A 25872-nucleotide genomic window follows, 5' to 3' on the forward strand; every position below is an offset into this window, starting at 1 on the left:
ATCTAGTACCGCTTATCAATTATCAATCAAGAAAGAAGCAGTGATCAGTGTAATATTGTTCTGTGGATCAGTGAACTTTGATATTGCTAGTGATAGATTTTATCATAAAATTTATATTTAATATTTTTTGTACCTGGTGTCTATTCGCTGAAGGTGTATTGTTAAACATGAGTCAATTTAGAATAATCGCGAAAAATTTTTCAAGTTCATCTGCTGTTCAAAATGCAATCAAGAATGTAACTATTATCGGTGGCGGTTTGATGGGATCTGGCATCGCTCAGGTAACTTTAAATCTCAGGTACTTTACTCATGCCAGTACAATATTAATACCTACTCTGTAAACTAAACCCTAATTTGTTTGCACATTTAGAAATAAGTATGTACTTACACCCTTAAAACACATCGGTATTTCTATAGGTATCCGCGCAAGCCGGTCAAAACGTAATCCTCGTAGACGTCAGCAGCGATGTCTTGGAAAAGGCCCAGAAATCCATTACGGCGAACCTCGGCCGTGTGGCCAAGAAAATCTACAAGGATAACCCTGCGGAAGGCGAGAAGTTTGTAAAAGATTCGTTGGCTAAGATTAAGACGTCGACAGACCCAGTGGCTGCTTCGAAATCTGCTGATCTAGTTGTAGAAGCCATAGTTGAGAATCTTGGTATCAAACATGAGCTTTTCAAGAAATTGGATGCTGTGAGTTTCAAATATTAAATACCTATAAAGTTTTTAATAGGTTGTTTATTCTTACACATTGGAAATGAAACTAGTTTTTTGAATCTAAGGCACATACTGTTTGTTTTATCAAACAAATCAATGTTTCGATTTCACTACAGGTCCCATGGTCCATGACAGCCGTAGTCGTAAATAGTTTCATTTGCAATGAAATACTTATTTATTAATACAAAGATCGAACACTCAGAAAAAATTCCTTTGATCCGGCCGGATTTGAATCGACGTCTTCTGGCATACTGTGCCAGACGCTATTTGAACTAAGCCACATAATAAACAAATTTATTTAATATTTCTTAAACTACTGAAGCAAAATAGATTTAACTGTGACAAAAAATTTCTTATCTGTCTAGCTTGAATATGTTAATGTTTTAGCATTGTCTCACCAATTATTTCCTACATTCTGTACACTGTGGTTTTAAATTTAAGCATTGCTGTATGTTTTAGTACAGACGGCAGCACATCAAGCTACACATTGACAAATCTTGTTCTGTTGAACAGGAGGCAATATTCAAACAAAAATGTATACTTTGATGTGCTGTTGACTGTACAATAAATATTATTATTTTGACAGCTAGTACTTTAATTTTGTCTTATAAATATTTAAAGTAAGAAAACTTGTGTAGCCTAAGAATATAATTTATGTAAACAAAAACCAATAATTTGTTTCTGTTTCATTTATGTTTAAATAATGCTTTTTTTTTCTTAAAGGCTGCTCCCCCTCATGCAATCTTAGCTTCAAATACGTCTTCTCTGTCAATCAACAAAATCTTCTCTGTTGTTAGCAGAAAGGACAAGTGAGTATACGAAAGATTTTTTTCTACTTTTTAAGAAAACGAGGCAGTATTATAAAAGGACGGTCACGTTCCGATCAAATTGAGATAGTTTTTTAAAAAGATTGAGGCCGGTTCGTTTTTTAAAAACCTGTTATTAATCTATTTCTTAGAATTGGTGGTCTCCATTTCTTCAACCCAGTACCAGTAATGCGTCTTCTGGAAGTTGTTCGCGGCGCTGAGACTTCAGAAGGGACATACCAGACAATGATGGCGTGGGGCAAGTCCGTCGGCAAAACTTGCATCACCTGCAAGGATACTCCTGGATTCGTCGTCAACAGACTGCTGGTGCCTTATATTGCTGAAGCTGTTAGGTTGTTGGAGAGAGGTTTGTATCATTTTCTGGTATTAGGCCTACCTACTTATGCAAAAGTAATGAGCACTTGTAATTTTAGGATTAAGCACTTGATGCTCCTCACCTTGGTATTAAATGCATGAGAGAACAAACGTTTTGTGGAAAAAAACTCAACAAAATTGAAGCTTTGACGAAATTCAATGCTCATGTGCTCTTATATTCGTTGTAAAGGTGAATTTTTTCAATTTATTTGTTTTTTAATATGATATTAAGTGACGGGACGAACAAGTCGTGCGCCTGGTCGTAAGCGACACGCCTATCAATAACAGATGCAGTGCCACTCAGAGCTTTAAATCGCAAAGATCTTAGGCATTTGCCATTGTGTCTGTCACTCTGAGACATAAGTTGACAAGTCCCATGTTCCGGTGTAATTTTACCACGACCATGGAAAGTTACAAAGGAATGGTTTAGTACACGAGCTATATTCCAAGATCGTAATACCTAAAGCCAAATTTTGTGAGTGTAGATAAAATTTGATATCAAAGGTCATGTTATGGTCCAATAGTCTTTTTAATCTTTATTCTTTTGTGCTATCTTATCCCAGTCGTGACTTTACAACTTGTACTCATGTATTTAAATTTTCTTACTTCTTCTTTATAATCTTATAGCTCTTTTGAAACCATTGATGGTTCCGCCAATGCCGAGTTAAGGAACACGCGTTTTTTACTCAAAATTTGACTGGTGAATTTCGACAGAAATCTCACAGGAGAATCGACAACGCCAGAGAACTTACATAGACTATTATTACAGAAACAAAGTGTTATTTTTAATAAATTTACATTGGACATACGCAAAGGGAGAGTGGACCAACGTTAGGAGCAAGTTGTTATTAACGGGACGGGGGATTTTAGGGGGGAGGATATCATACAGAGGTGTGACGATACGGTTACAGTCAAAAAACAGGTGCTCCGAGGGTACCTTCTGCCAGACCACACTCGCACAGGGAGTGGTCTCTGGTCTCGGACACGGATCTTAGCCAAGAACACAGGAGTACACAATATATGTGAGCAAAGCGTAGACGAATAATTGCGGCGGTACTATTTTTCGGAATCGATTTCCTAGTGAAGAACCAAGAGGGTAAGATCAGGCTGGATTTTGCCATAAAATTTACCCACAGTTTGACGGGAAGATTGCCAACGGGAGTACCAGGAATTTCGTATTTGCAGGAGGGCAAGAGCTTTATAGCGTCACGGGGAAAACACCGGTCATATACTACAACCCATGATGATAGTTTCTTGTGCACTCAACTTTTATATTCTCATATAAATTAATATTAATACATAAGCTAATATTAACGCCCAGTGCGAGAGAAAGAGGGAGAAATAACGTCATGGAGGACATTTTTTTAAATTTTAGTTATGTAGTAACTATGTATGAATTGTCACAGTTCTCATTTATTTACAGGAGATGCATCAGCTCGCGACATCGATATTGCAATGAAATTAGGTGCTGGGTACCCAATGGGTCCCCTTGAACTTGCTGATTATGTGGGTCTGGACACCAATAAATTCATCCTGGACGGATGGCACCAGGACTATCCTGACCAGCCCCTCTTCAACCCGATTCCTCTTTTGAACAAACTTGTATCTGAAGGGAAACTCGGAGTGAAGTCCGGTGAGGGTTTCTACAAGTATGAGAAGAAATGAAATGGGTAGTCATTTTTGTTTTGTAAGAATCATGCTTTATCGTAGAAATGTAAGTAGAATTACGTAACGTGTTTGAGATATTATCTATATTTTGATATTACATGTTTATTATCTTTGCCTGTTTATCGTTTTTTTTACGCTACTACTTACTAACTGGCTGGTGTAATGCTTTGCCTTTTCCCAGCGGCGCAATAATTGTGTAGTTCAAATTTTATTCATCATTATCATCTTCAACCCATTTATACGTCCCACTGCTGGGCACGGGTCTCCTCTTAGGTGAGGATTTATATTATTTAGAATATCCAATGTCTTCTTAACAAAGGGGTGACTCATTCTAAAATTTCGCGACTATGTAGAACTGTCTAAATCACGACTTTTTTTGGTGTAATAAGATCTAAGCTAGGTGTTTTGGTTCTCGAGAGTGAGAAATGGTGTAGCTGGAATAAGCTTATTCCAGCATGGGCAGTAAGGCAACCGTATAACTTTTGAACGGCGGAGCGACTAAACCTAGTTTTTTGCGACTGGAACCGACTAAATAGCGTCTTTTTCTGGCTAGTCAAATTTTAAAACTCTACGATGGTCACGCTAGAATAAGCCACGAGATTTTTCCGAGGGATAATTTAATTTTCGTGTGAAGCAGTCTAAAATTAGTTCCAAGAGTGTGAATTCCCCACTATTTTGTGCAGAAGAATAGATGAGCTTCTAGTAAGATTGCAGATGTCTGTTAATGGCAAGGGTGCATATTTTGATTCATCAATGTCAACCCATTAACTGTCCCACTGCTGGGCAGGGTGCTCCGTTGAGAAGATTTAAGCCATAGTGCACCACGTTGGCCCAATGTGGGTTGAGGACTTCACATAGTTTCCAAGGTTTGTGAGGCTTCTTCGACATGCAGGTTATCATGATAGATAACTAAAAAAATTAAGTCCAAGGTAGATGCCGCCCATCCGCCAAACAAATTTGAACCGTGGCCTCTCAATTGACAAGGAACATTTTCCCACTAGTCTATCAATAATATTATATTTTATTAGTGTTATTTTATTTTGTGAAGTTATTTTTGTTTGAACTACCATATACTGGGTTATTTTTAAAACACTGACAACCTCGCAAGACCATATTATTACCAACATCATAAACAACAGCTTTTGTTCCATGACGTTTAATAATTAATCATATTTTACTTTCATACAAAAATAAATACATTTTATAAATAGATCACTTTAAACGGTAATAACTCTGTGCAGGACGGGGGTGGCGGAGGCCGTTTGCGCGTTTAAACTTATTCCACCTAATACATATCTAAAGCGTCAACAAAAGCTTAAAAGTATATTTTTGGTAAATTTATTATATTTTGTAAAAAGTCATGGAAGAAAAGTTCTTGTTTATGATGTTAGCAATATAGTCCCGCAAAGTTCTTAGCTTTTTAAAAACTACCCTGTATAGAACAGCAACTTCATCAATCGTTTACTCTGTTATGCGGCTTTGATAAGAATTATTTAAGGAATCTCGAAAATTTGCTTATTTTAAGAAAATTTATTATATTAAGCCTTTTGTATAGGCTTAATAAATAGGCTAAAATAACAGCCTATTTATTATTATTAGAGTGGCTTCATTCGGGGCCTATTCTGCACCTCCCCTCATCACTGCGACCATGAACTGATCTATTTTGGTCACCACTGTTACCGTTCGGAGCCAAGGCCAACAGCATTAAAGAACTGAAGGACTTTCCTGGCTTGACAGTTTTTATGTCCTCTGGTAGTGGCATGCACCGTCACAGTGTGGAACTTCGTACGCCTATCAGGGGGCAGCATTGGCTGAGGAGATACACTCTCTATTCTATCTGCCCAATATTGGACATGTGCTTGTTCAAACCACAATGCCCTGTTAAGACTACATTGTCTGGCACTGTAGGCAGCCATCAGCGCTTTTGAATGCTCAAGACCTACTACTGCTACTTTAGCCTATTTGATCTTACTTAAAATAAAATTTAAATTGCCTAATTAAATAAAAAATCCTTCTAATATACCTGACAATCTTAACAATGAGTTATGAAATACATATTCTGTAGCATTAGAATCTTAATCTACATATCATAATCGTCTTCTCTTTTTCGCTTCTGCGCTCCCGAAGGTTCATCCACTTCCATCTTGATATGAGATGATGGTCCAGCCGTCACTCGCACTGCTGGTTTTGCTACCACCTGAAATAAGGTCTTGGTTAGTAAACAATATCTCACTACAAGATTTAATAATAATAATAATGCGCACACACTCATAGCCCCGCACTAGGGAAACCCTGTGTTGCGGGTGCACCCAAACTCACAAGAGAAATAAATGTAGGCCATACAAACATTTCCTCTTCAACCCAGGACCTCTGCATGGTATTTATATTGATAGTCGCGAAGTTGGTTTTAAAAAAGGATATCTTTTTATACATGTTGTTTTATCGGAAAGAGTAGTTGTGAGGCTGGTGTGATTACTAGTGGGTGGAATAAGCTGTTCCGCATGAGTTGATAAATAGCTAAATGTAAACCACCAAATATGGATTAATTGCTTTTTCAAATTCTAGATTTCCGGAAATAGATTTACTGCGTCATTTTGGAAAAGTACTCGCCTAGTTGCCAAGCAGAAGTTGGATGTTAAAATAATTCTAATGGTGCAATGTTTATTATCAGGACAGCTTTTCCTAGTTTCATAGCCTTTTACTGCGATAACAAACTTTAATTAATTGTAAGAGCAAATAACCAACACTACCATGTAACTGACTATAATAACACTACATATATTGTGTCTTTTCTGGAGAGAGAGAGAGAGAGTGAGTAGTAAAACAATGTATAGTCATAGTTCTCTCATATTAGGTTGGTTGTGCAGTGAGGTAGTTGAGATGTCATCTGGTTAGCGAAGTATAGTGAAACAGGAACGATTTTAGATAGTGTGTTTATTCATTCACGGTGCAAATAGACAGGAATTAATAATTCAATTACAATGTAAATAATCTTATACCTACTCAACATTTCCTTCAATATGGAATCCAGTCACCTACTACGTTTCACGTTGCTTCGACACATTACAGTTCAATAATAGTTGATTTCACAATCTGGTAATTATTTTATATCATGGGAGAAAAGTAATCACATGTTTAGATTTTGTAAAGCATGGAAAGGCAAACTTACCTTACTGCCAGAAGTAAATTTCAAAACTGGTTTAGGCACACCGCTAGGTTTAGTTGGGATAGGAGTGGTAGGTGGTCTCTTAACCACCACATTAGGCTGACCACCTACGACAGGTGCTTTGATGGGAGGGCCAGCTGTGACTGTAGTTTTGGCAACTGCCTTTTTCTGGGCTGGCTTAAGACGGTAGTTGCAGGCTGATAGACAGTAACTGGAATAGAATATGAGGCTTATTTATCTTTTTGTTTTGTATGTACCCCCAACACCATTATTATTAGAGATGCGCCGAGTACTCGTTTGCTACTCGGTACTCGGTGTACTCGGCCGTTTTTTTACTACTCGTACCTACTCGGCCGAATAACTCCGTTCATGAGAATAGTTACTTAGTTAAAGTAAAGCATTACAGCTATAGGCATAATAAAGTAAAACCAACAATATATTTAAAATAATCAAAAGAGGTTTATTACTACAAATTCTAGACAATTTGTAGCAATTTAGTAATTTAAAAAGAAAGTTTATATTACAAATATTTAAAATTTAACAAGGGCATGAATTTAAGATCTTTTTTTATCTTATTTTTAATAAGGCCTGTAACACTTAGGTGTCAATGTCGGCCTTGTGATGTCAATCCCTGTGGATTATATTATTCGACTATCATGTGTCGCCTCATAGTGAGAGACAAGACCTCACATATGAGTATAGAGTTTTACATTATCTATATAATAATAATAATAATTTGAAAATTTGAAAAAAATAACCTCAAAAAATTACGTTTTTGCATACATACTAAAAATAGTAAATTTCAATCTTAAATGTGCAATTACTTATTAATTTTAACTTTTTAATTCAATATTGCGAAAATTTTATAAATAACGCAAAAAAAAAAATTTTCGTAAAAAAAAATTTACAAAAAGGCGATTCGTAAATTTTTTTTAAACTAAACTTTTTGTAAACTTTACTGCTACAACCAAACGCCGTGCTTTCTTAACCTACAAAACCTGTTTCCTATCTTTTATTTTCAAATATTTCAATAATTTTTCTTGTCAATACTACGAGTTTCCTAAAGCTAATATTTTAGGATTAGACTACTATGTAGTCTATTCACCATATTAATTTCACCTCTCAACTCGTGTGATGGTAACGTACAGTTGAGCCAGTTTTAGCCCTCTTTGTCAACTGTTCACCCAACACGACATTTAACTCTCCAACCTGCCAAATATCCCCTAATTGAAAATGGCTTTTCAGAGCCACATAATGGCCACATTCCATTAAATGTAGCATATCTTCAAGTTTGTTACAGAATTTACATAGTGGAGATTCTGCTCTTTTTATTAAATGGTAGAACTTATTTAAATAAGTTCTACCATTTAATAAAAAGAGCGGAAGGTGGCCAGTACATAGTTAAAAGTGCGCTGTCCACAAACCCGGGACTTTCGCTGTGGACGCACTTGAACAGTGTTGTACCAAATTCCTTTCGATCCAGAAATCTCACTATAGATCTTACTCCACACATCCATATTTAGCTCTCTTACAAATGGGATGATTTCTGCAGCAAGAGGTTTACATGACGGTTTCATGGATTCTGTGATAACTTCTCTTGCTAATTTATGTACTATTTCATTGCCTTCTAGTCCGACGTGTGATGGTATCCAATGCAGCATTATACACATATTCTTGGACAGTAAATTAACTAGCAATCTCAAAGCTTCATAAGCTGTGGGCATACTTTGGCCTCCCAAAACACGTCGCAGAGTTAGCAGAGGATAGAGCTTTTAAGATCTTTATGCAGGTTAATTGGTATTTAGTGAAATTTTTTAAAGCAAAGTTGAAGGCAAACGAGCAGACAAGCTACTTGATGGGAGGTAGTCATCGTCGACCATGGACATTCTCAACATCAGATAAGCTGCCTATGGTTTGCCAGCCTTTGAGAGCCCTGTCGACACACTTTTTGTAGGACCCGTTACCATAGCGCGAAGGAAATATTTCAGAAAGTAGATCATCTTACAATGCTAGGTATCAATGATGTAGGGATAGGCTCTACTACTTTGGCAGGTGCAGTGGCACCAATTCGAACAGTTCGGCATTGCCTAATTATAATGTGCCTAAAAAATTCTTACCGATCCGGCGGCAATCTCAATCCACAATGGGGCTTTATCAACGGGAGAGGGTTTACATTCTTCACTCTTGCCACTTGCAACAGCACTTCGCGCGGCGGTGGACTCGTAAAAGACTTATCTAGCTGCATCTGAACAGCTAATCTCACATCGTCGAGATCTATAGTCTTTTTCTTAGCGTGATTGGCGAATACGCGTGCGTCGTCCAAAACGGACGCAACGTAGCGATATGTGAACTCTAGGAGTTGGTTTACGACTCGAGGTTCGTAGTCTGAAATGCCGACTTCCTTCATGATAGACATTATCACTTGTGCGTCTTTCGGGAGATGTTTTGTTTGGTTGTTTACTTTCGATTTATCTTTCTCGGACATCCTTGCTATTATTACCGATGAAACCACTAGCGTAAGTCGTTGTTAGATTTAATTATTGTCTCTCGTTGTTTTTTAATTAAAAATTCTAAGGAAATTGATTCCGAATAATTAAAATTTCGCTCTAAAACTAGAGAATAGAATAGAGCAAAATACTACACACCATTCAACTTTCACTAGTTGACAATTGTAATTTCGTTCAAAAAATATCCAGAAAGTCATGGTAGGAATTTCAGTTTTTTTTTTTATTTATTAAGGCTTTGGCAAAGCCATCAGCCTAAACATGAAGTTTAAATATGTTTCCGTAAATATGGCCGCCACAAAGATGGGCAATTTGAGGCGGCGTGCTTGGATTGACTCGGGATTCCTTAAAACGGGCCGATACGGGTATTTTAGTTCGACATTCGTATAATTTCGCATTTTAATCTTCGATTAAGGCACAGTAGCACTATCCTATTCCACTTTAAACTAGATTTCACAAAATAATTGAAAGTCAAAATAAAAACGACATTTTTCCCTCCAAAAGGTCCAGAGCGAATCTAGGAATTACTGACCGCGAGTTGAGAGTTGCCAGGTTTTATTTACGTGTATGTACTAAAAAAGTATTTATTAAAAGTATTTTCAACTTTCTCTATGAATTGCCTATAATAAATAGTATTTTTGCTTTAGGAAAAAATAAATTTACAAAATGGGTATAAGCTTTTAAGCGATAATGATTCAGTATCATGGGTAGAGTCAGCTCATTGAAGAAAACTGCTTATTAGCACTCAATCTATTTACTAGGTCTACAAGTTTGGAGGTATAAATTAAACAGTATTGTAATAACCATTTCGATTTTATTCAGTTAAAATATGAAATAACTTACGCATACAGTAAAAATAAGTTGTTTTTAAATAGTCCTCAAGTATATCGCTAGAAGCCGCGCGGCCAGCGTTCAACATTGCGACTACCTTAAACCTTGTTACCAAGTGTACTAAAATACATGCTAAAGATTACATTATTGTAATTTGTATTAGGTACATTAACATATAAATGGACAATTTGGACGTACAGTTGCGAATTTAATTATTCAATCTATAGTGATAAACAGAATGACTAAATAGCTTTATGTTCTCTTCACTTTCGTTCCATCTTAATGTTAAATATGTACACTTATTTTTAGACCTAAAATAGATTTATTATAGTATACTTTCAAGGGTTCATTAAAACTTTCCTCATAGATCAATGTGAAAATTTACATACTTAGCCCATTTTTTTTAAATTATTTATTTTATTTTCGACTCTAGGTACTTTGATTTTTGAGCCAAACTTTATTATAATTTTATTACGCCTTTAGGTGACACAATTGACTTTGAACTATGGGTTTATGATTTTTAAACATTATCGTGTGACCTACAGCATTATGGAACAAAAGTAAAGCAACATTATTTAACAGCAAAACGGTCGGTGTTTCGCACGAGAACAGAAAGACGTAGACAAATAAACTTCGGTGATATGTTTTAGCGTCGAAGTGTCGGGCCAAATGTGCGCTACGCCGACCGCCCAGGAACCGGAATCAGGATATGAAACTAACAATGATTATTGCTTTATTTGAACATTAATCTTTACTCCCAACTGCCACAACATCACGCTTGTTACCGCCCAGGTTTACAGCTAACAAATTGTGCTATTTACTGAAACCACCCGATACACGTATTTTATTATCCTTAATTTATAATTATATCACCTAGTGAGGTTTCAAACAATATCCTACTGGACCTCACACGTTAAGCCTTTGCGTAACATAAAAATATTGCTTTTTAATACAACATTTTTATGACATTTTGCATAATACAGTTTTGGGAACATTACAAAATACTTTTTACCAACCGTTTGATACAGCCAAACGAACAGGGTAACAACTAACTTGTTGGTTTTTACGTATTTAGTTTCAGTCGGCTACAACGTGTGAGGTGATCTATAAGAGACTACTTAGGTAGAAATGTACTTACTGATCTACTCTCATACAGTCAATACAATATTATCAACAACGACCTATTTACTACTTACGAAAAACTATGAACATCACAAAATCCCAAGTAACTATCTGGTTTGTATGGCTAAAAAACACAACATTACCGAGAGATTCATTCAAAGACCACGCACTTAAGGTCCACAATTGCAAATTTAACAATCACAAATCTTGTACGGAGCACGCGGGGAAAACTGTTAGCGAACGGCACCGCTCTTTCATGTTCCACTTCCATATAGTGTCGTTGACGGGTCAGGGTTAGAACAGAAACTTGCAACAGTGAATATGCGCATTATAATAGGTTTACGAGTACGCGTACACTATCAATTGGACAATAAAAACAAAAATACAACAACACAGATTAAGCTCAACTTTCTACTTAATTAGTCTTTATATTTAATTCTATTCTATTACATTATCGATTCGATCAAAACAAAAAACAGTTGATAAAAATATTGAATAATCAGGGAATCACTCGTCACGTATTACAAACGTGTTCCGTTAGAAAAATATTGAAACTCGTCAATGTCAGTCCTCAAGCGGAGAGATCACCGTTTTCAGCAATCCGCAAAAGGCACTCCTCGACGCGAGCCGGTCGAACGCGAAGTGCCCAGCCGGGGCGGGCGAACTGCCGGGCCCTCTGGCGTCGGGACCGAACGAAAACATCGACTTACGCTACGTGTCGTAAGAAACGGAAGATGCCTATGTGGTGAGCGCGGGCTGCGCGTGGTCGGCGGGCGGCGCGTGCGCGGCGGGCGGCGCGTGCGGCGCGGCGTACTCCACCACCTCCTGGTAGATGAGCTGCTTCCACTGCTCCACCGTGTGCTCGCGCTCGTCCACCGAGTGGTCGTAGGCCGCGGGCGCCGGCTGCAAGAGGACGGGGTCAGGCCGGGCCGGGCCGGCGACGGCGCGGCGGCGGCGAGCGACACTCACGGCGTTCACCTCCCCCTCGTCGTACCACACGTTGATGTAGGGGTGCAGCAGCGCCTCGTCCACGGAGATGCGCCGCTCGGGGTCGATCACCAGCATGCGCGACAGCAGGTCGCGCGCCTGCGACGCCTGCGAAGGACACGAACGGCCGGTCAGGCGCGCGCTCCGGGCGACGCGCGTCGCGGCCGAGGGCGCGGCGACCTTGAGCCGGTTGTGCTCGTTGCTGTCGCTGGGGAACAGGATGTCCGGGAAGAGCCGCTCGAAGCTGTACCCGGGGTGGCGGGGCCGGTTCTCCACGTAGTTCCGCACGGTCGGCTGCAGCCGCGCCATGAACGCCTGCGACGGCGTGCCCAGTTGCTCTGGAAACAAACGTGCGCGTTTACTGCACTCCGCCGGACCGACCTGACGCTTCACTGTGTGGAATCAGTGTTCGGTAATGAAGACAGAAAACATAAACTTATATTTAAGAAATTAATAATAGAAATAGTGCTAAATCGACTAAATATATCAAAAACTATATTCTGTGTCTCAACTTTGAATGCAGACGACTTTTGTAATCTCCTCCGCGTAAACTAAACGTTTCACATCATGCCATAAGTTATAGTCACGCACTTGCACTTGATAATAATACAGGTCCTAGTGAACCTGGTAGCGGTTCGTTTTTGCACGCTTCCTTACATACCTGTTGGTATTCCACGTGGCATTTCGTGAGAGACTAGCTAATTAATCACGAGATTTGCAGCGAGTTCGGCAATCATCCCACCTCGTCCTTATGCGTAAGCGAGCGCACTAGTTAATACTTTCTGGGTTCCTCCAGCTGCGCTATGGCTATAAGTTTAGCACGTGCCGTGCAAGTCAATGACCTTTGGATCAAGCAGGATCAGGTGGTTCCGAATCGATGTTTACCGCAATTAAATAAAAAATAAGAATTATATAATTATATAGATATGATATAGAATGACCTCTGTAAATAAGTTAAGAATGTGAATCAACACATTGTATAGGCGCATTTATAACCATTTTTATTTTTAAGATTACAGAAGTCAACGTATACTTATAGATTACAACAGCATAACAGGGTCTATGTTTGTACGCATTGACTTACAAATAAATTGTAAGGCAATGTTTGTACGAGATACATTTGTGCTATCCATGATGCAATTAAATAAATAAAAGCTCGTATTCTCGAGACACGTCTAAAACTTGCATTCCAATTTGGCATCACGTAAATAAGGCAGACACTGACCAATTATTTTATTCCATTGATCGATGTGATCGGTGCCAGGGAAGAGGACGCCGCCGCGGATGATTTCGCCCATGATACAGCCCACCGACCAGATGTCCACGTTCTCCGTGTACCCCATGCCTAGGATCACCTGCAATTCCAACGATTGCTATCATTGGTACTGACGTTCCATCGTCGGGAAAAAGTGAGGATGCGGGAAACAAATGATCAAACACATAATCCAGACAAAGCAGAAGAGAATGTGACAATTATGATCTGGGAGTCCCACACGTGTCCATATATGGAGGGTGCTACTCAACAAGAAAAGGAAATGGAGAAGTGTACAAAAAGGGGATTTGCACTGCAGGGTCGAAGAAAAAAGATAGAAAGGTAAACAGTTTTACGAGAGTCGTCTAGTAAATAAAAATTGTTAAATGACCTCCGGTGCACGATAGTATCTGGTGACGACGTAGGGCGTCATCATGAAAGTGGTACCGGCGGTGCGTGCCAGCCCAAAGTCAAGGATCTTGAGCGTGCAGTCGCTCCTCACCACGATATTGGACGGCTTCAAGTCCTGGGAATACATTTATATACAGGTAAAGAACCATTTCTGAACACAATTTGCGGAGTGTTCTACCGAAATCAGTCAAGTACTTTACCAGGTACTAAGATACTAACCCGGTGTATAATTCCCGCAAGATGCAAGTGCTTGATACCACACAGCATCTGGTAGAGCAGATAGCTCATTCGCTCATGGTCGAGGTCCATCTGAATGACCTGACAAAGATTCGCGTCCATCAGTTCCATCACTAGGTAAACATCTTGGAATTCTTCGAGGCTCCTTTGAGGCGTGAACGCGTTTAGGAGACCGATTATCTGGAAAAAGGGATAGGTGAAGATTAAAAAAGGTGAAATTCATTACCTCAATTATCTACCATTGACATTTTACAACATCACAAGTAATAGTACTTAATTGACCGTTAAAGTCTTTATCAAATATTATAGTTAATAATGGAAATTAGGAAAACGATATACTTGACGTTGGTGCTCTAAATGATACTATAATAAATATCTTTACATTGCAAATTATTAATGTACAAACGCTGTATCTGAGTTATGATAGTAAATGTTACATGTATTAGAGAGTCTTTGTATCAGAATTAAGTGTAAAGTGATGCTTACGTTTTTATGATTCACGAGTTTCATCAATTTGAACTCGCGATAGGCGCGCTTTGCGTGTGTCACATTCTGGAACGGCCGCGACAGCTTCTTGATCGCGACATTTTGTTGTGTCACTGTGTCGTATGCAGCGCTGAGGACAAAATGTGACAGATATTAGCTATGTTGTATATGTGTAATTTTTATAACAAACGGAACCACGTTACTGAAGGTTAATATACAAGGCAGGTTTTTGTTAATAATGATACGAAAAGACCTTGTCATGCTGTAGTTCAGCGAAGAACGTTTGATGAGAACTCAATTGTTAGACCAAGATTAATACAGTTAATGTTAGAACAATAACAAGATACATATTTAGTGACTAGCGCGAAAACCAGCACCTAATTGACCAGAGTTAAATTGTTAAGACCATAAGACTGACACAAAGGTTTTGACTCATGCCTTGCAATAACATACCGGAAAAAGCAATGCCCATGTGAAGATGAGTGTCAGGAAACCACTTTCAAAAGGAAATGTTCTGCCACAGAAAGTACAAATAAACGAAGTTCACCAGAAAATCTTTGAAGAAGTATGGATGGAAACTTGCGTTTTGCGAAAGACGTAAATAAAATTTGAATTTAAGATTCGGCCAATGTTGAAATAAGGAGCATAGCTTTGATTAAAACAATCAGTTATAATGAACGCTTAAGACGGATTAGTTGAAAACCAAAGCGGATGAGTCAAAACATTGAAAGCCGCCCAAAATGGCGGTTAATTTTAAAATGGCGTCCTTACCACACCATGCCCTGTGCGCCTGCACCGCGGACCCCGAGCTCAGTATACCGGATCGGCACAGTGAACACCGTGTCGCCAAAAGACACAGAGTAAAATTGAACCATCTCTAGTCACTACCCAGCTAACTAACTCTCGATCAACTAAAAGAGAAACAGATTAAGTATATTGATGATGTGGTCCAATCGGCAACTGGATGGTGGAGGTGTGGTAGTTACGTGACACAATGTTACAAGTTGACAAATGAGCAAGTTATGTGATTGCTGTGTTAATAACTTTAGAGAAGTTGTAATGTCACTGTTTCTTAAGTGCTGGAGAATGTTTTCGTATTCACCAGGTGTTGATAATGGTTTATATAGTGCAGTAAAGTAGAAGTGGTAGCTCGAAGAGAACATGCATGGAGTTTATATCTACAGAAGTTGTAGTGTAGTGAGATAAGCTACTTTGTTATCAGAAGGAGAATGCCTGCCAAATAATAGTCTAGCAAAGCTTGATATTATAGGACTGCAGATGACGTCGCAAGGTGAAGTTAAACAGTGTTGCGTTTTATTTTGCGTAATATGATACCATGGAACAAGCGTTTCATCAGAAATGGGTTACTTACCAAACGATTCCCTGGGCGCCGGAGCCAATGGGTTTCAGATTCTGGTAGCGTTTGAGAATGGTGAACCGTGTGTCGCCGACCTCGACGGTGTAGAAGTGAGGGTGGCGCGGAGGGTGGGCGGCCGACATGGCGCTAGCGGGCGCCGCGTGGGGCATGGACCACCCCGCCTGAAAAAATCGAAGACGAGGTTAAATTCACCTGTGTGTAACCATGTCCATACTAAAATATCACAACACCTGTCCCACAGAAAAAAGGAATGGACATAGATTTAATTGAGGCGCTGAGAGACAGGTTGGTGTAAGCCTCAATTCGCGTCAAATATGGTTACACCGTTTTTGCTCTCAGCAGCTCAATTTACGTAGTTTTTAAATCAAGAAATAGGTTGAATATATAATTATAAAAATGTGAAAAGGGTACAATAATTGTTCAACAGCGGTGAAAAGCTGTGGGAACCTTCACGTCTGAATTGCGCCTATGAAAGTGAACAATTAAAAAAACTCCTAAAATTTCGATTGTATACAAAAACTTCACAAAATAAATACTTACTTTACAAAGAAGTCCTTCCACAACAATAAGATTGCTCCATAAAGAGGGTCGGGATTATTGTCTTGTTCAGAATCCTATTCTAAAATCAGCGGGTTTGGAGTAGCTAAGGTGGTGCCGGTTCTATCACAGGTTCAGTCTTGATACCGTTTGGAAGACTATTTTACGCCAGTTACGTCTGTGGACAAATAGAACTTAATATAAAAACATTGTTACAATACCTGTGTTAAATTTAATAGTAGAAATTAATAACAGATGAATACGAGGTATGTAGTTGGAATAAACAGTAGAAACACATATAATATGTCACTTTCGTTTACTCCTCCATAAGCTTGATTCATTATATTTATTATACGTGCAATTACTATATCTAGCTGTTCCACACAATACTTTCAGGATGATTTAGTCGCGACACACGACGGGAGATTTAAAAGTGTAAACCGTAATAATTTTAAAATTCCAAGGCGCTGTGTTCGAATATACGTTTACTACAACACCACCCCTCCACCGAGAGGGGCAGATCAGACTTCATAACGTACGGAAAATGTTCCAAGAAATTATTAAGTTAACAGTAAACGCTAAACTATGACTACCTCCGGTTTGAAGGGCAAGGGTACTACTGCTGCAGGCACATGAGACTAGACAACTTGTCTATATCCCTTTACCGCATAGAGCACGATTGTTCGTCATAATTATTAATACAAAGATCGAACACTCAGAAGAATTCGAACGAAACAAAATTAGTAGATTAATTTCACAAACAGTAATTGAACATCACGCTGGTGAAACATCCTACATTCAATAAAATATTTAATTTCTAAAGACATTAGTCTTAATTTACATTAAAGTAAGTTCAACTATTGTAATCGACAGTTACTTGGTATCATGTACAGGGGGTTATTCACGTAATCAAACCGTAACCGTAGTTGAACTGCTTTTTCGTATTCACGTGTAACAATGAACGTCAACCGTTTGATCCAAATGTCGTTAAAGCGTATTACGGTATATGAATCGAAATTAAATCGACTCTAAACGACAAGTCATACATATTCTGCTAAAATTTTAACAGTTCTTTTAGACTTTCGACGACTAATTGTCAAATGTCACCATCCAAGATGTCGTTCATTCACGTTCGTTCAAGTGATACGTGTATACCCATTTTGAACAGGACTTCGCTCGAACTACGTAACTTCAATGATATTTTGATAGCTTGAACTTACGTGAACCTACTACAGATTCTACTACGTCGATGAAACGAGCATTTCTGAATTGCGAGTTCCAATGAACCAAGATTACCGAAACGGACCCCCTGTTTATACTCCCAAATTCAAAGACGCATGATGCGAATGAAGATCACACTTAACATTAACTTTTGATTTTGTCGTGTATTACTTACTTATTTAACATTAAATGTTTCGGACGGATGTCAGACGGAAAGACGGGAGTAGACCCCCAGATTTACAAGGTGAGGTGAGCGAGCTAGTTGGTAAGCTCCGAGACCACAGACATTTATCTAGATAGACGCCGCAAGTGTACGTACTTCGCATGCCTAAAAAACGCGCTCGACCGTTATCGTAGATAAACACCAGTCGAAAACGCGAAAAAATGCCTAATTGTGCCATTATAAACTGCAAAAGTGCCATAACTGTGGGTAAAAGATTTTGTAATGAGAAGATGCATAATTTATTTTAAAAACAATTATTTTGGTTTTGTAAGAGTTTCGAGAAATCAAATATGCAACCGAGTGTACGCGGTGCGATATATTTGTGATCCTTTGTTAATACGCCATGAATATCGAACGAACGCACTTTTGTATAATGCATTCAATTTCGTGGTACGGCTGCTTGTGTATTTTTTGGCCAAATTTAAAATTTTGTGATATATACGTTATGCAACACTGTTCTCGATTCTGATCGATTTTGAAAACAAAGGGACGAAAATTATTATGACCTATAATATTATAAAAATATTTTATGTCGTTTAGTAACGTTTCGTTTTTTTTTCAGTTCTGTAGTATCTATTATCAGTAGCATCTGTAATTTCGATAATTTTTGCAGCACGTGGCCTCGAATGTCCGAATATAGTGAGCAAATAATTACATAACATAGCTGGATATCTAGTACGGTAATACAAAAAATATATATAGAGCAAAGAATTAACAGTGCGCTGTCTTTACAAAAACCTGGAGTTGGTCATACGTATGAGTTCGTTGCTTTCGAAGACGAAGGTGGTCTAGTTTATCCCACCTAAGATGCTATCCAAATATGCAGAGTAGCAAGAATTAGAAATCCGAGAAATAATAAACAAATCACAAAAATTTCACACGAGGCCGTCATTAAGTAAACTTCTTCTGATTAATAAGATTTTACCATATTTTGTCAGCAGTAACATTTTCATTTGTCTTGTCATTCATCAATTTGATTAATTACCAACAGAAAACCATCTAGTAAAATTAATTAAGGCAGTCGCAAGTTCATATATTGAGGTGCGTTTTCATTATTTAAGTTAATCGATAAGATTTTCTATTACATAAGGATGTTATATAACAAGCTCATTTTATTGGAAGGACAATAATTTTAATATTTGAAGTCGTTTAAAAATTAAAGGCTTAATTTTTTTTAAGTAATCAATATTTTTTTAAAATAAGTAAAATAAAGAACTAAACTATCTTATTCTAGTATTTTTCTACTCTTATTAATATTGCGACTAAATACTTGTAATCAACAAATACTTGAACAAAAATTATTATATTTAGAATCGTTTAATTGAATGGTTTCAAGCCACAAAAAATGTAGCACGCTTGGTTTTCATACACATTGCTGTACTTGCAGATATATGACTGTGTCCGAGACCAAGGCGAAATTACCACGACCAAATTTTATACGTCGTAAAGAAAAATACCACGTCAACAGTACCTTTAACCGGCGAACGTGTAGGAATGCATTCATGCAGTTAATAAAGCGAAAGATTGATTTAAACTTTAATGATTTACACACATTATTTGAATTAAAAATTTAAATTTAATCGTGCATAAAGTATATTTTTTATTTACCTCGACGTTTCGGACGCGTAACAACGTCGACGGTCTCGAAGGGACTGAAGAGGCAGATATTGGCAGTTTTAAGAGGCGGATATCAACATCTTCTAGCTGTGCCAGTTTTTTTCTAAGTACCCGCTTTTGGTCTTCATTATTTATTTGTGCCCCAGGGTTTGTCACCAGATCTACACACAAGTATACGCGCCGCAGAGGCGCTTTAGTGAATCGATTTAACGCGCGAAGACATCGCGTTGCAAGCAAGAAGCATATATAACATATACTTCACTGGAGTTTACACTTACATTTTTATGTAAGTACTTGCTTCATTTCAAAAACAAACTGAAATGAAGGGCCTATATGCACACGGCGTATTTTATACGCGCAGACGTTTGAAACGCTTTAACGCGCTGACAAACGAGATTCAGTCATAGCCAGTAAACCTATACACACGTTCACAAATTCGTACGCGCGTATTCGTATGGTAACACAATTGCGGCTGTCGAGACAACACTGCTTACGCTACCTTTATTAGTGTTTAAGAAAAAAAATGTAGTTGTTGCCCCTCCCCAGTCCCTTTCCTCAGTCTTGCAACGCGATGTTTGATTCGAAGCAAACGCGTTTCGAACGCACGTTTGAACAATCTGCTTTTTGAACATCTTCGGTGCCGTAAACGCGCGTTCAAAGCGCGCTCGTGAAACTAAATTAAAACTATCTCTTATCAAAATGCGCGATATATACGCGCGACACACCGTGTGCATAGACTCTAAGTCCCGATTTTAAAATGAAATAAAGAAAAAGATGTATGTCAGGATCGTAGCAAGTGAATCCCATCCCATCCCATGTCTGTACATCTTAGAGGCGTCTATTTTTGTCAAGACGAACTTGAGTGAATTTCCAGAAAAAGTAAGTTCACAAGCGCACTTATTTCGTACCAGGAAATATATGGTCCGAAGAAATATATGTAAAACGGCCCTATACAAAAATAGCGTTGTTGACATGGCACCCAAAATATTTAATAAAATTCCAGACGCAATAAAAAATCTTAGTGGAATGCAATTCAAGCATGTATTAAAACAATTGTTAATTGACAAGTGTTACTATAGCATAGAAGAATATTTTAATGACAGTTTCTTAGAATAGGTAAATGCTGACAGTTGGGTACCATTTAGTTATTAATATTTTTAGACTTTTTAATTATTATTAGTTTTTTGACATTGTATCCATTTTTCTTTTATTTTTATTTTGACATTACATTTTTATTTAATTTACTTCGTATGCCACTTTCGCTTATTGCAGAGATTCCATAAAATTAGTATTACCATCTATATCATGTACCTGTAATAACGAATGAATAAATGAATTGAATTGAATTGAAAGGCAAAAGGTCATGTTGTGTGTGTATGTCTTAATTTTTCGGTGTTTGTGAGCAGTTTTGAAACAATAACAATGTATTTACTGCTCGATCGTGTTCTTGTTTGATCTAAAAAAGTAATGAAATTAAAAATTCAATGATACTTATAATCGGGATCGTGAGTAAATTGCTAATTTGCATTTTGAAGTAACACTCGCCCATCGTGTTCGTTGCCTTAATTAATTGCATTAATACATAATTTTTATTAAGAGTGATGTGGTCTATACTGAATTGTACATTATAGTGTATAGGAGTTTCTTTCGAAGAAATTGTTATTAAATTTTTATAGGATTGATATTAAATTTGTTTTTACGTGAAATTACTCCACTAGTTTGTTATAATTATTAATAAAAAGATCGAACATTCAGAAAAGAATCCTTCGATCCGGTCGGATTCGAACTAACGTCTTCTATAGCATATCATGCCAGACGCTATACCAACTAAACCACGGAACGAACCAGCGGACCTCACGAATTTTTCTATGTGATTGCGTCGTATCTTTGTACGTGAGGCGCACTATAAGTTTCCGGAATGAATAAGAAAAAAATACCATAAATGGTCAGAAATGAATTTATTGTTTCTCAAAATATTGTCCGTTAGCGTTAATGCACTTTTTCATACGAATGAACCAATTTTGAAACATTTTGCTACTCCTCCGTGACAATCTCTGAAACATATTTTTCATACTATCCAACAGCCTCCTCAGGTGATGAAAATCATTGACCGCGTAACTGGTTCTTAATTTTTGGAAATAAATAAAAGTCACAAGGTGCCAGATCGGGACTGTACGCGGGATGGCTCATAAGGCTAACGTTGTTCAGCTTCAAAAATTCATTTGTTGTTTGGCCGTGTGAGAACTGGCATTATCGTGATGCAAGCTAAAACGGCGTTTACAGTTTTTTACGGAGTTTGTCAATAACTTCCGGCAAACAAATGGTTATGTACCAATCACTATTCACGGTAAAATGATTCTCCAAAGTAACAGTAGCCGCGTATTCAGTTTTTTTTTAAAGTAGCAATCATCCGCTAAGAGTCACTTTGCACGCGCGCCACTTTGGTTGGTTTCGGGTCATCTCGAAAGACCCATACGCTCGATTGCTGCTTTGTTTTGGGATCGTAACTATGAATTCATATTTCGTCACCTGTTACTATATCCCACACCAAATTTGACACCCTTCGTTGAATCTGGTAAGCATGGCATTGCACCAAGTGACGCGATCCGTTTCTTGAGCTTCAGTCAAATTGTGTGGGATCCACCGAGAGCACAGCTTTTTCAGACCCAAATGTTTGTGTAGCATTGATTGTATTTGACTCATGCCTACGCCTAAAGATGCCCAAATGTCATGGTATGTCACATGCGTGTCTGTTTTGATCATACTGCACAGCATCGATGTTTTTGTTGTTCACAGCAGTGGACGAGTGACCAACACGAAATTCGTCACTGATATTTACACGACCGCGTTTGAATTCTGCAAACCAGCTATAAATAATCGTCTTGTATGGTGGTTCATCGCCAAAAAGCAGTTTGAAGCCGAGTGAAGCTCCGCTGAGCTGTTAAATTACACTTAAAGTCGTAGAAAATCATACTACGAAAATTTTCATAAGTTAAATCCATGGTGATGTAGACAACCAATTTCTAAAATGACGCCATAATGTAAAAACAAGTGACAGTCAGATGAAACAAACTGTATTCTACAGCCAAAGAGTCCCATTTTCTAATATTGTAATTACTTTTTAAATATTGTTATGTAAGTGGCCAGTTCCGGAAATATATAATGCGCCCTATGTATTTGGTTTTTCAACGACTTTTTAGCCGTAGCGCCATCTATGAGAAATCTATGATATTTCGTCACCCAGTTAACTTTATAGCTACCAGCCCCGGCTAGAGATGTCGCTATTCATTGTATTTAAATTTTTATTGAATGGACATTAAATTTTTTTATGTGAAATTACTCCTTGTTTAAAAATTAAATTATTATTAATTTTTTACTATATTTTATACTATTACGTTTTATATTAACTATTATTGTTTATATTAGTACTGATTATATCATTAAAATTAATATTGTGGTTAACAGCCAGGCTCCAATTGGATAGGGCTGACCACGTTAGCCGGATGCAACCCGAAAGAGGGCGTGGACGGCCGAGAAGGCGTTGGCGGAACGATCTCGATGGGTTTGAAAGAGAGTGGTGGGAGATCGCTGTAGAGCAATGGAGGATATTGGGGGGAGACCTTTGCCCAGCAGTGGGACATAAAGGTTAATAAAAAAGGAAGAAGTGAGACCCAAAATGAACGTTTTGACATATTTCGCCCACGCGGAAAATCGGTGTTGTGACATTACAAAATTCAATTTTTTTTTTAAATTAATAATGAAAATGAAGTCATGTGGCCCGAAATAAGTTTGAATAAACATGGCTCAAAAGAAAAAAAAACAAATTATTGCGATATTTCAATGGAATCTCAGTAAGACGGTATATTTTATTTTTATAAGCAAACGTTTCAATATCGAGCAATGAATTCACCGCATCTGACCCGCACTCTTCAAAGCGCACGCAACGATACCATTTCGCCTTATATTGTTATATTGTGACATTAATACACATGATTATACTGTATTGGATGAAAATATACATTTATTTTAAACGATGATATTGAATCAGTTTGCAATCAGCAGAATGATAGAAATTGAATATATTTTTGGATTTCTGAAATTGAATATTATAATATAGTGTTTTCCAAAAGAATTTCACTTACATTACATTTCACATTATACATCTCGCTGTTGGGAACTGGTCTTTTCTAAGGTTTAGGCCATGGTCTGCTTATCTGGACCAATGCGGGTTGGGGACGTTTCACAAAGGCTGTGAACCTTCTTTGACATGCGGGTTAGCGTGGTTATTGTTGTTAAACATTCGCAAACACACACAAAGTAGAAATAAACTTCATAGGTACACGCCACCACAGGGATTTGATCCATCAATAGAGAATTCCGGTCACGTATGGAGTGTTGTTGCCAACTAAGGCATGGCTCTGTTGAATACGTATGTTTTGAAGGATAAGGGTGCTGGTGAAATTACAGGCACATGGAACTGGGCGCAGTGGCAGTGTTCCTCAGATCTTTGCGATTTGAAGCTCTGAGTGGTACCGCAACTGGCGTGTCGCTTACCACCAGGCACAAGACTGTTCGTCCCGTCCAGACTGACATCTCCGAACGCTATGATTTGGGCCTTTTCAAGGCGAGAGCGCATAGGCGTTATTTAGGTGTACATGCTTCTTCGTCGACCTCATCGTGACTTTTCGTCAGGTGAAATGAAGATCAAATGTCCACTTCTTCTTTTATAAAAAAAAAAAAACAACCATTCTAATACATTCATTAAAAACATTCAGAAAAAACTACTGTTATTTCAAAAGTTAATATTGACTTCAGATAGAGATCAACTGCGCGCGCGTAATTTTAGTAGCGTTCTTCCGCTTCTTCCAAAACTAAGCCTTTTACGGGCCTCAACAGTTATTTCTAAGGGTTCGTTGGTTTCAGTCCAGATAGCGTATCCTAAGCGATATAAATTCTCATAAGCAACCTCTGAAGTATTGAAAAATCACAAAAGCACAAATACACAACTCTACATACCCTCAAGAAAATTGAGTGATAAAAATTTGGAACTGAAGACGAATTTTCCCAAAGAATATTTCAGGGAACGTTTTCATCTAAAATGTTTTAAGAAATAACAGCAAAAATTTAGACGAAAGAATGAAGATGTATGTAAAAATATGGAAAAATAAAGAGCTGCCATTTAGATTTTTCCCGTAAATCTCTTCATCTCATATTTTCGTCCGCCTACAGGAATTGCCTCGAAGTTGGCCGTACTTGACATTCCATTTGGACCCGTGTTCAGCCCACTCGGGAACCAGTGGCGCGCGGTCCAAATACCCTTATCTTTTAACCTTTTGTGCTATTTCTGAAATACTTGTTCTTTTTACCGAACGATGCTTTTGAATAAATAAGGCATAGTTTGTTCTTTATATATTCGCCTTCGATTTACAAATTAGTCGCCCTGCGGTCATACCTATGACATTATCATTATTAAAATCTAATTAAAATTCTGAGATATGCTATTTGAACTTTTGCCAAGGCCTGCCAGCTCTTGAGGCCGCATTTCAGACCGCACACTACTCGACCGTCTGCAGAGCGCGAGTAAATTGTCCTCACCTTTACCTGTACCACTTCAACTATTTCTGAAATTCTTGCCGTGCTAAAGCTAGTTTAAGATCCGGTTTAAAATTATACGAAAAAAATCTAGATTTCACTTTGACCAAAAGTTTTGCATAGATACGCCGTGACTAAATATAAACAGTGTTTTATTATCGCATGTTTTGCATTTAAAGTACGCACTCTTTAAAATATTTGTTCATCTTGGAAATGGAGTTAATGAGGAAGAAAAGTCAGGTGTAAAAATAGTTTTAGTAGCAATAGAGCTCCTTGTGAGAGAGTTCGTCAAGGGAAATGCTGCCACCTTACCTATTTCTGCCGCCAAGCAGTACTGTTAGCATTACTGTGTTCCGGTTTTGAAGGGTAAGGGTGCTGGTGAAATTACAGGCACATGGGACTTATCAACATATGTCTCAGGGTGACGGGCACAGTGGCAGTGCCCCTGAGATCTTTGCGATGCAACTGTTATATATAGGCGTGGAGCTCACCATCAGGCGACGACATGTTCGTCTTATCATCATAATAAAAAAGGTTAAAATTACATGGAACTAATTGAAATAATTATGACATTTTATGGTTATAATTGTTCCACACGAGACTGAGTACATGGAACTACTGCGTATAAACGAGTACTTCGGTTAACTATAAATAAACTGCATAAAATATCTGTCATTCAAACCGGAGCTCGATAGGACAAGAACACGCCCGAATGAATTGCGCGGGAGAAACACTCGATACA

The 25872-nt window shown here is 38.0% G+C and overlaps 3 protein-coding genes across 7 annotated transcripts in view; 1 reads left to right on the forward strand and 2 right to left on the reverse strand.

The window, feature by feature from the left end:
• The first annotated feature begins 167 nt into the window (after positions 1-167).
• On the forward strand, positions 168-3703 carry LOC113231553 (hydroxyacyl-coenzyme A dehydrogenase, mitochondrial-like). The gene is made up of 5 exons (XM_026465880.1): positions 168-281; positions 418-693; positions 1441-1526; positions 1676-1890; positions 3322-3703. Exons 1-5 carry the CDS (start codon positions 168-170, stop codon positions 3561-3563), a joined length of 933 nt encoding a protein of 310 aa, XP_026321665.1. The 3' UTR covers positions 3564-3703.
• Positions 3704-5565: 1862 nt separating this feature from the next.
• Positions 5566-9328, reverse strand: LOC113231554 (transcription initiation factor TFIID subunit 9). The gene is made up of 3 exons (XM_026465881.1): positions 8850-9328; positions 6736-6943; positions 5566-5763 (listed from the first exon to the last, which is right to left on the reverse strand). The coding sequence occupies exons 1-3, from the start codon at positions 9215-9217 to the stop codon at positions 5647-5649; spliced, it is 693 nt and encodes a 230-aa protein (XP_026321666.1). The 5' UTR covers positions 9218-9328; the 3' UTR covers positions 5566-5646.
• Positions 9329-10097: 769 nt separating this feature from the next.
• LOC113231552 (stress-activated protein kinase JNK) overlaps positions 10098-25872 on the reverse strand; it is a 207535-nt gene continuing 191760 nt past the window's right edge. For 2 of the 5 annotated variants that reach the window (XM_026465875.1, XM_026465876.1), the window contains exons 5-13: positions 16481-16655; positions 15935-16101; positions 14563-14692; positions 14059-14256; positions 13820-13954; positions 13402-13531; positions 12357-12514; positions 12159-12284; positions 10109-12092 (exon numbers count right to left, since the gene is read on the reverse strand). In XM_026465875.1, coding sequence (XP_026321660.1) covers positions 11928-12092; positions 12159-12284; positions 12357-12514; positions 13402-13531; positions 13820-13954; positions 14059-14256; positions 14563-14692; positions 15935-16089 — 1197 coding nt within the window. In that variant the 5' untranslated portion in view covers positions 16090-16101; positions 16481-16655 and the 3' untranslated portion in view covers positions 10109-11927. Of the gene's footprint in view, positions 12093-12158; positions 12285-12356; positions 12515-13401; positions 13532-13819; positions 13955-14058; positions 14257-14562; positions 14693-15333; positions 15474-15934; positions 16102-16480; positions 16656-19529; positions 19616-25872 lie in introns of those variants that run through there. The other 3 variants (XM_026465877.1, XM_026465878.1, XM_026465879.1) reach the window with 3 other exon arrangements.

This window comes from Hyposmocoma kahamanoa, unplaced genomic scaffold, assembly GCF_003589595.1.
Source record: "Hyposmocoma kahamanoa isolate Upper Pololo Valley unplaced genomic scaffold, ASM358959v1 65, whole genome shotgun sequence".
Lineage (NCBI taxonomy): Eukaryota > Metazoa > Arthropoda > Insecta > Lepidoptera > Cosmopterigidae > Hyposmocoma > Hyposmocoma kahamanoa.

What these genes read in the sequence shown, in the direction of transcription:
- LOC113231553 (XM_026465880.1), top strand. Translation starts at nt 168, where the DNA reads ATGAGTCAATTTAGAATAATCGCGAAAAATTTTTCAAGTTCATCTGCT. An exon ending in TTTTCAAGAAATTGGATGCT is followed by an intron (nt 694 to 1,440) that starts GTGAGTTTCAAA and finishes TTTTTCTTAAAG; the next exon opens with GCTGCTCCCCCTCATGCAAT. An exon ending in TGTTAGGTTGTTGGAGAGAG is followed by an intron (nt 1,891 to 3,321) that starts GTTTGTATCATT and finishes ATTTATTTACAG; the next exon opens with GAGATGCATCAGCTCGCGAC.
- LOC113231554 (XM_026465881.1), bottom strand. Translation starts at nt 9,217, where the DNA reads ATGTCCGAGAAAGATAAATCGAAAGTAAACAACCAAACAAAACATCTC. An exon ending in TTGAGATTGCCGCCGGATCG is followed by an intron (nt 6,944 to 8,849) that starts GTAAGAATTTTT and finishes ATTCTATTCCAG; the next exon opens with TTACTGTCTATCAGCCTGCA. An exon ending in AATTTACTTCTGGCAGTAAG is followed by an intron (nt 5,764 to 6,735) that starts GTAAGTTTGCCT and finishes ACCTTATTTCAG; the next exon opens with GTGGTAGCAAAACCAGCAGT.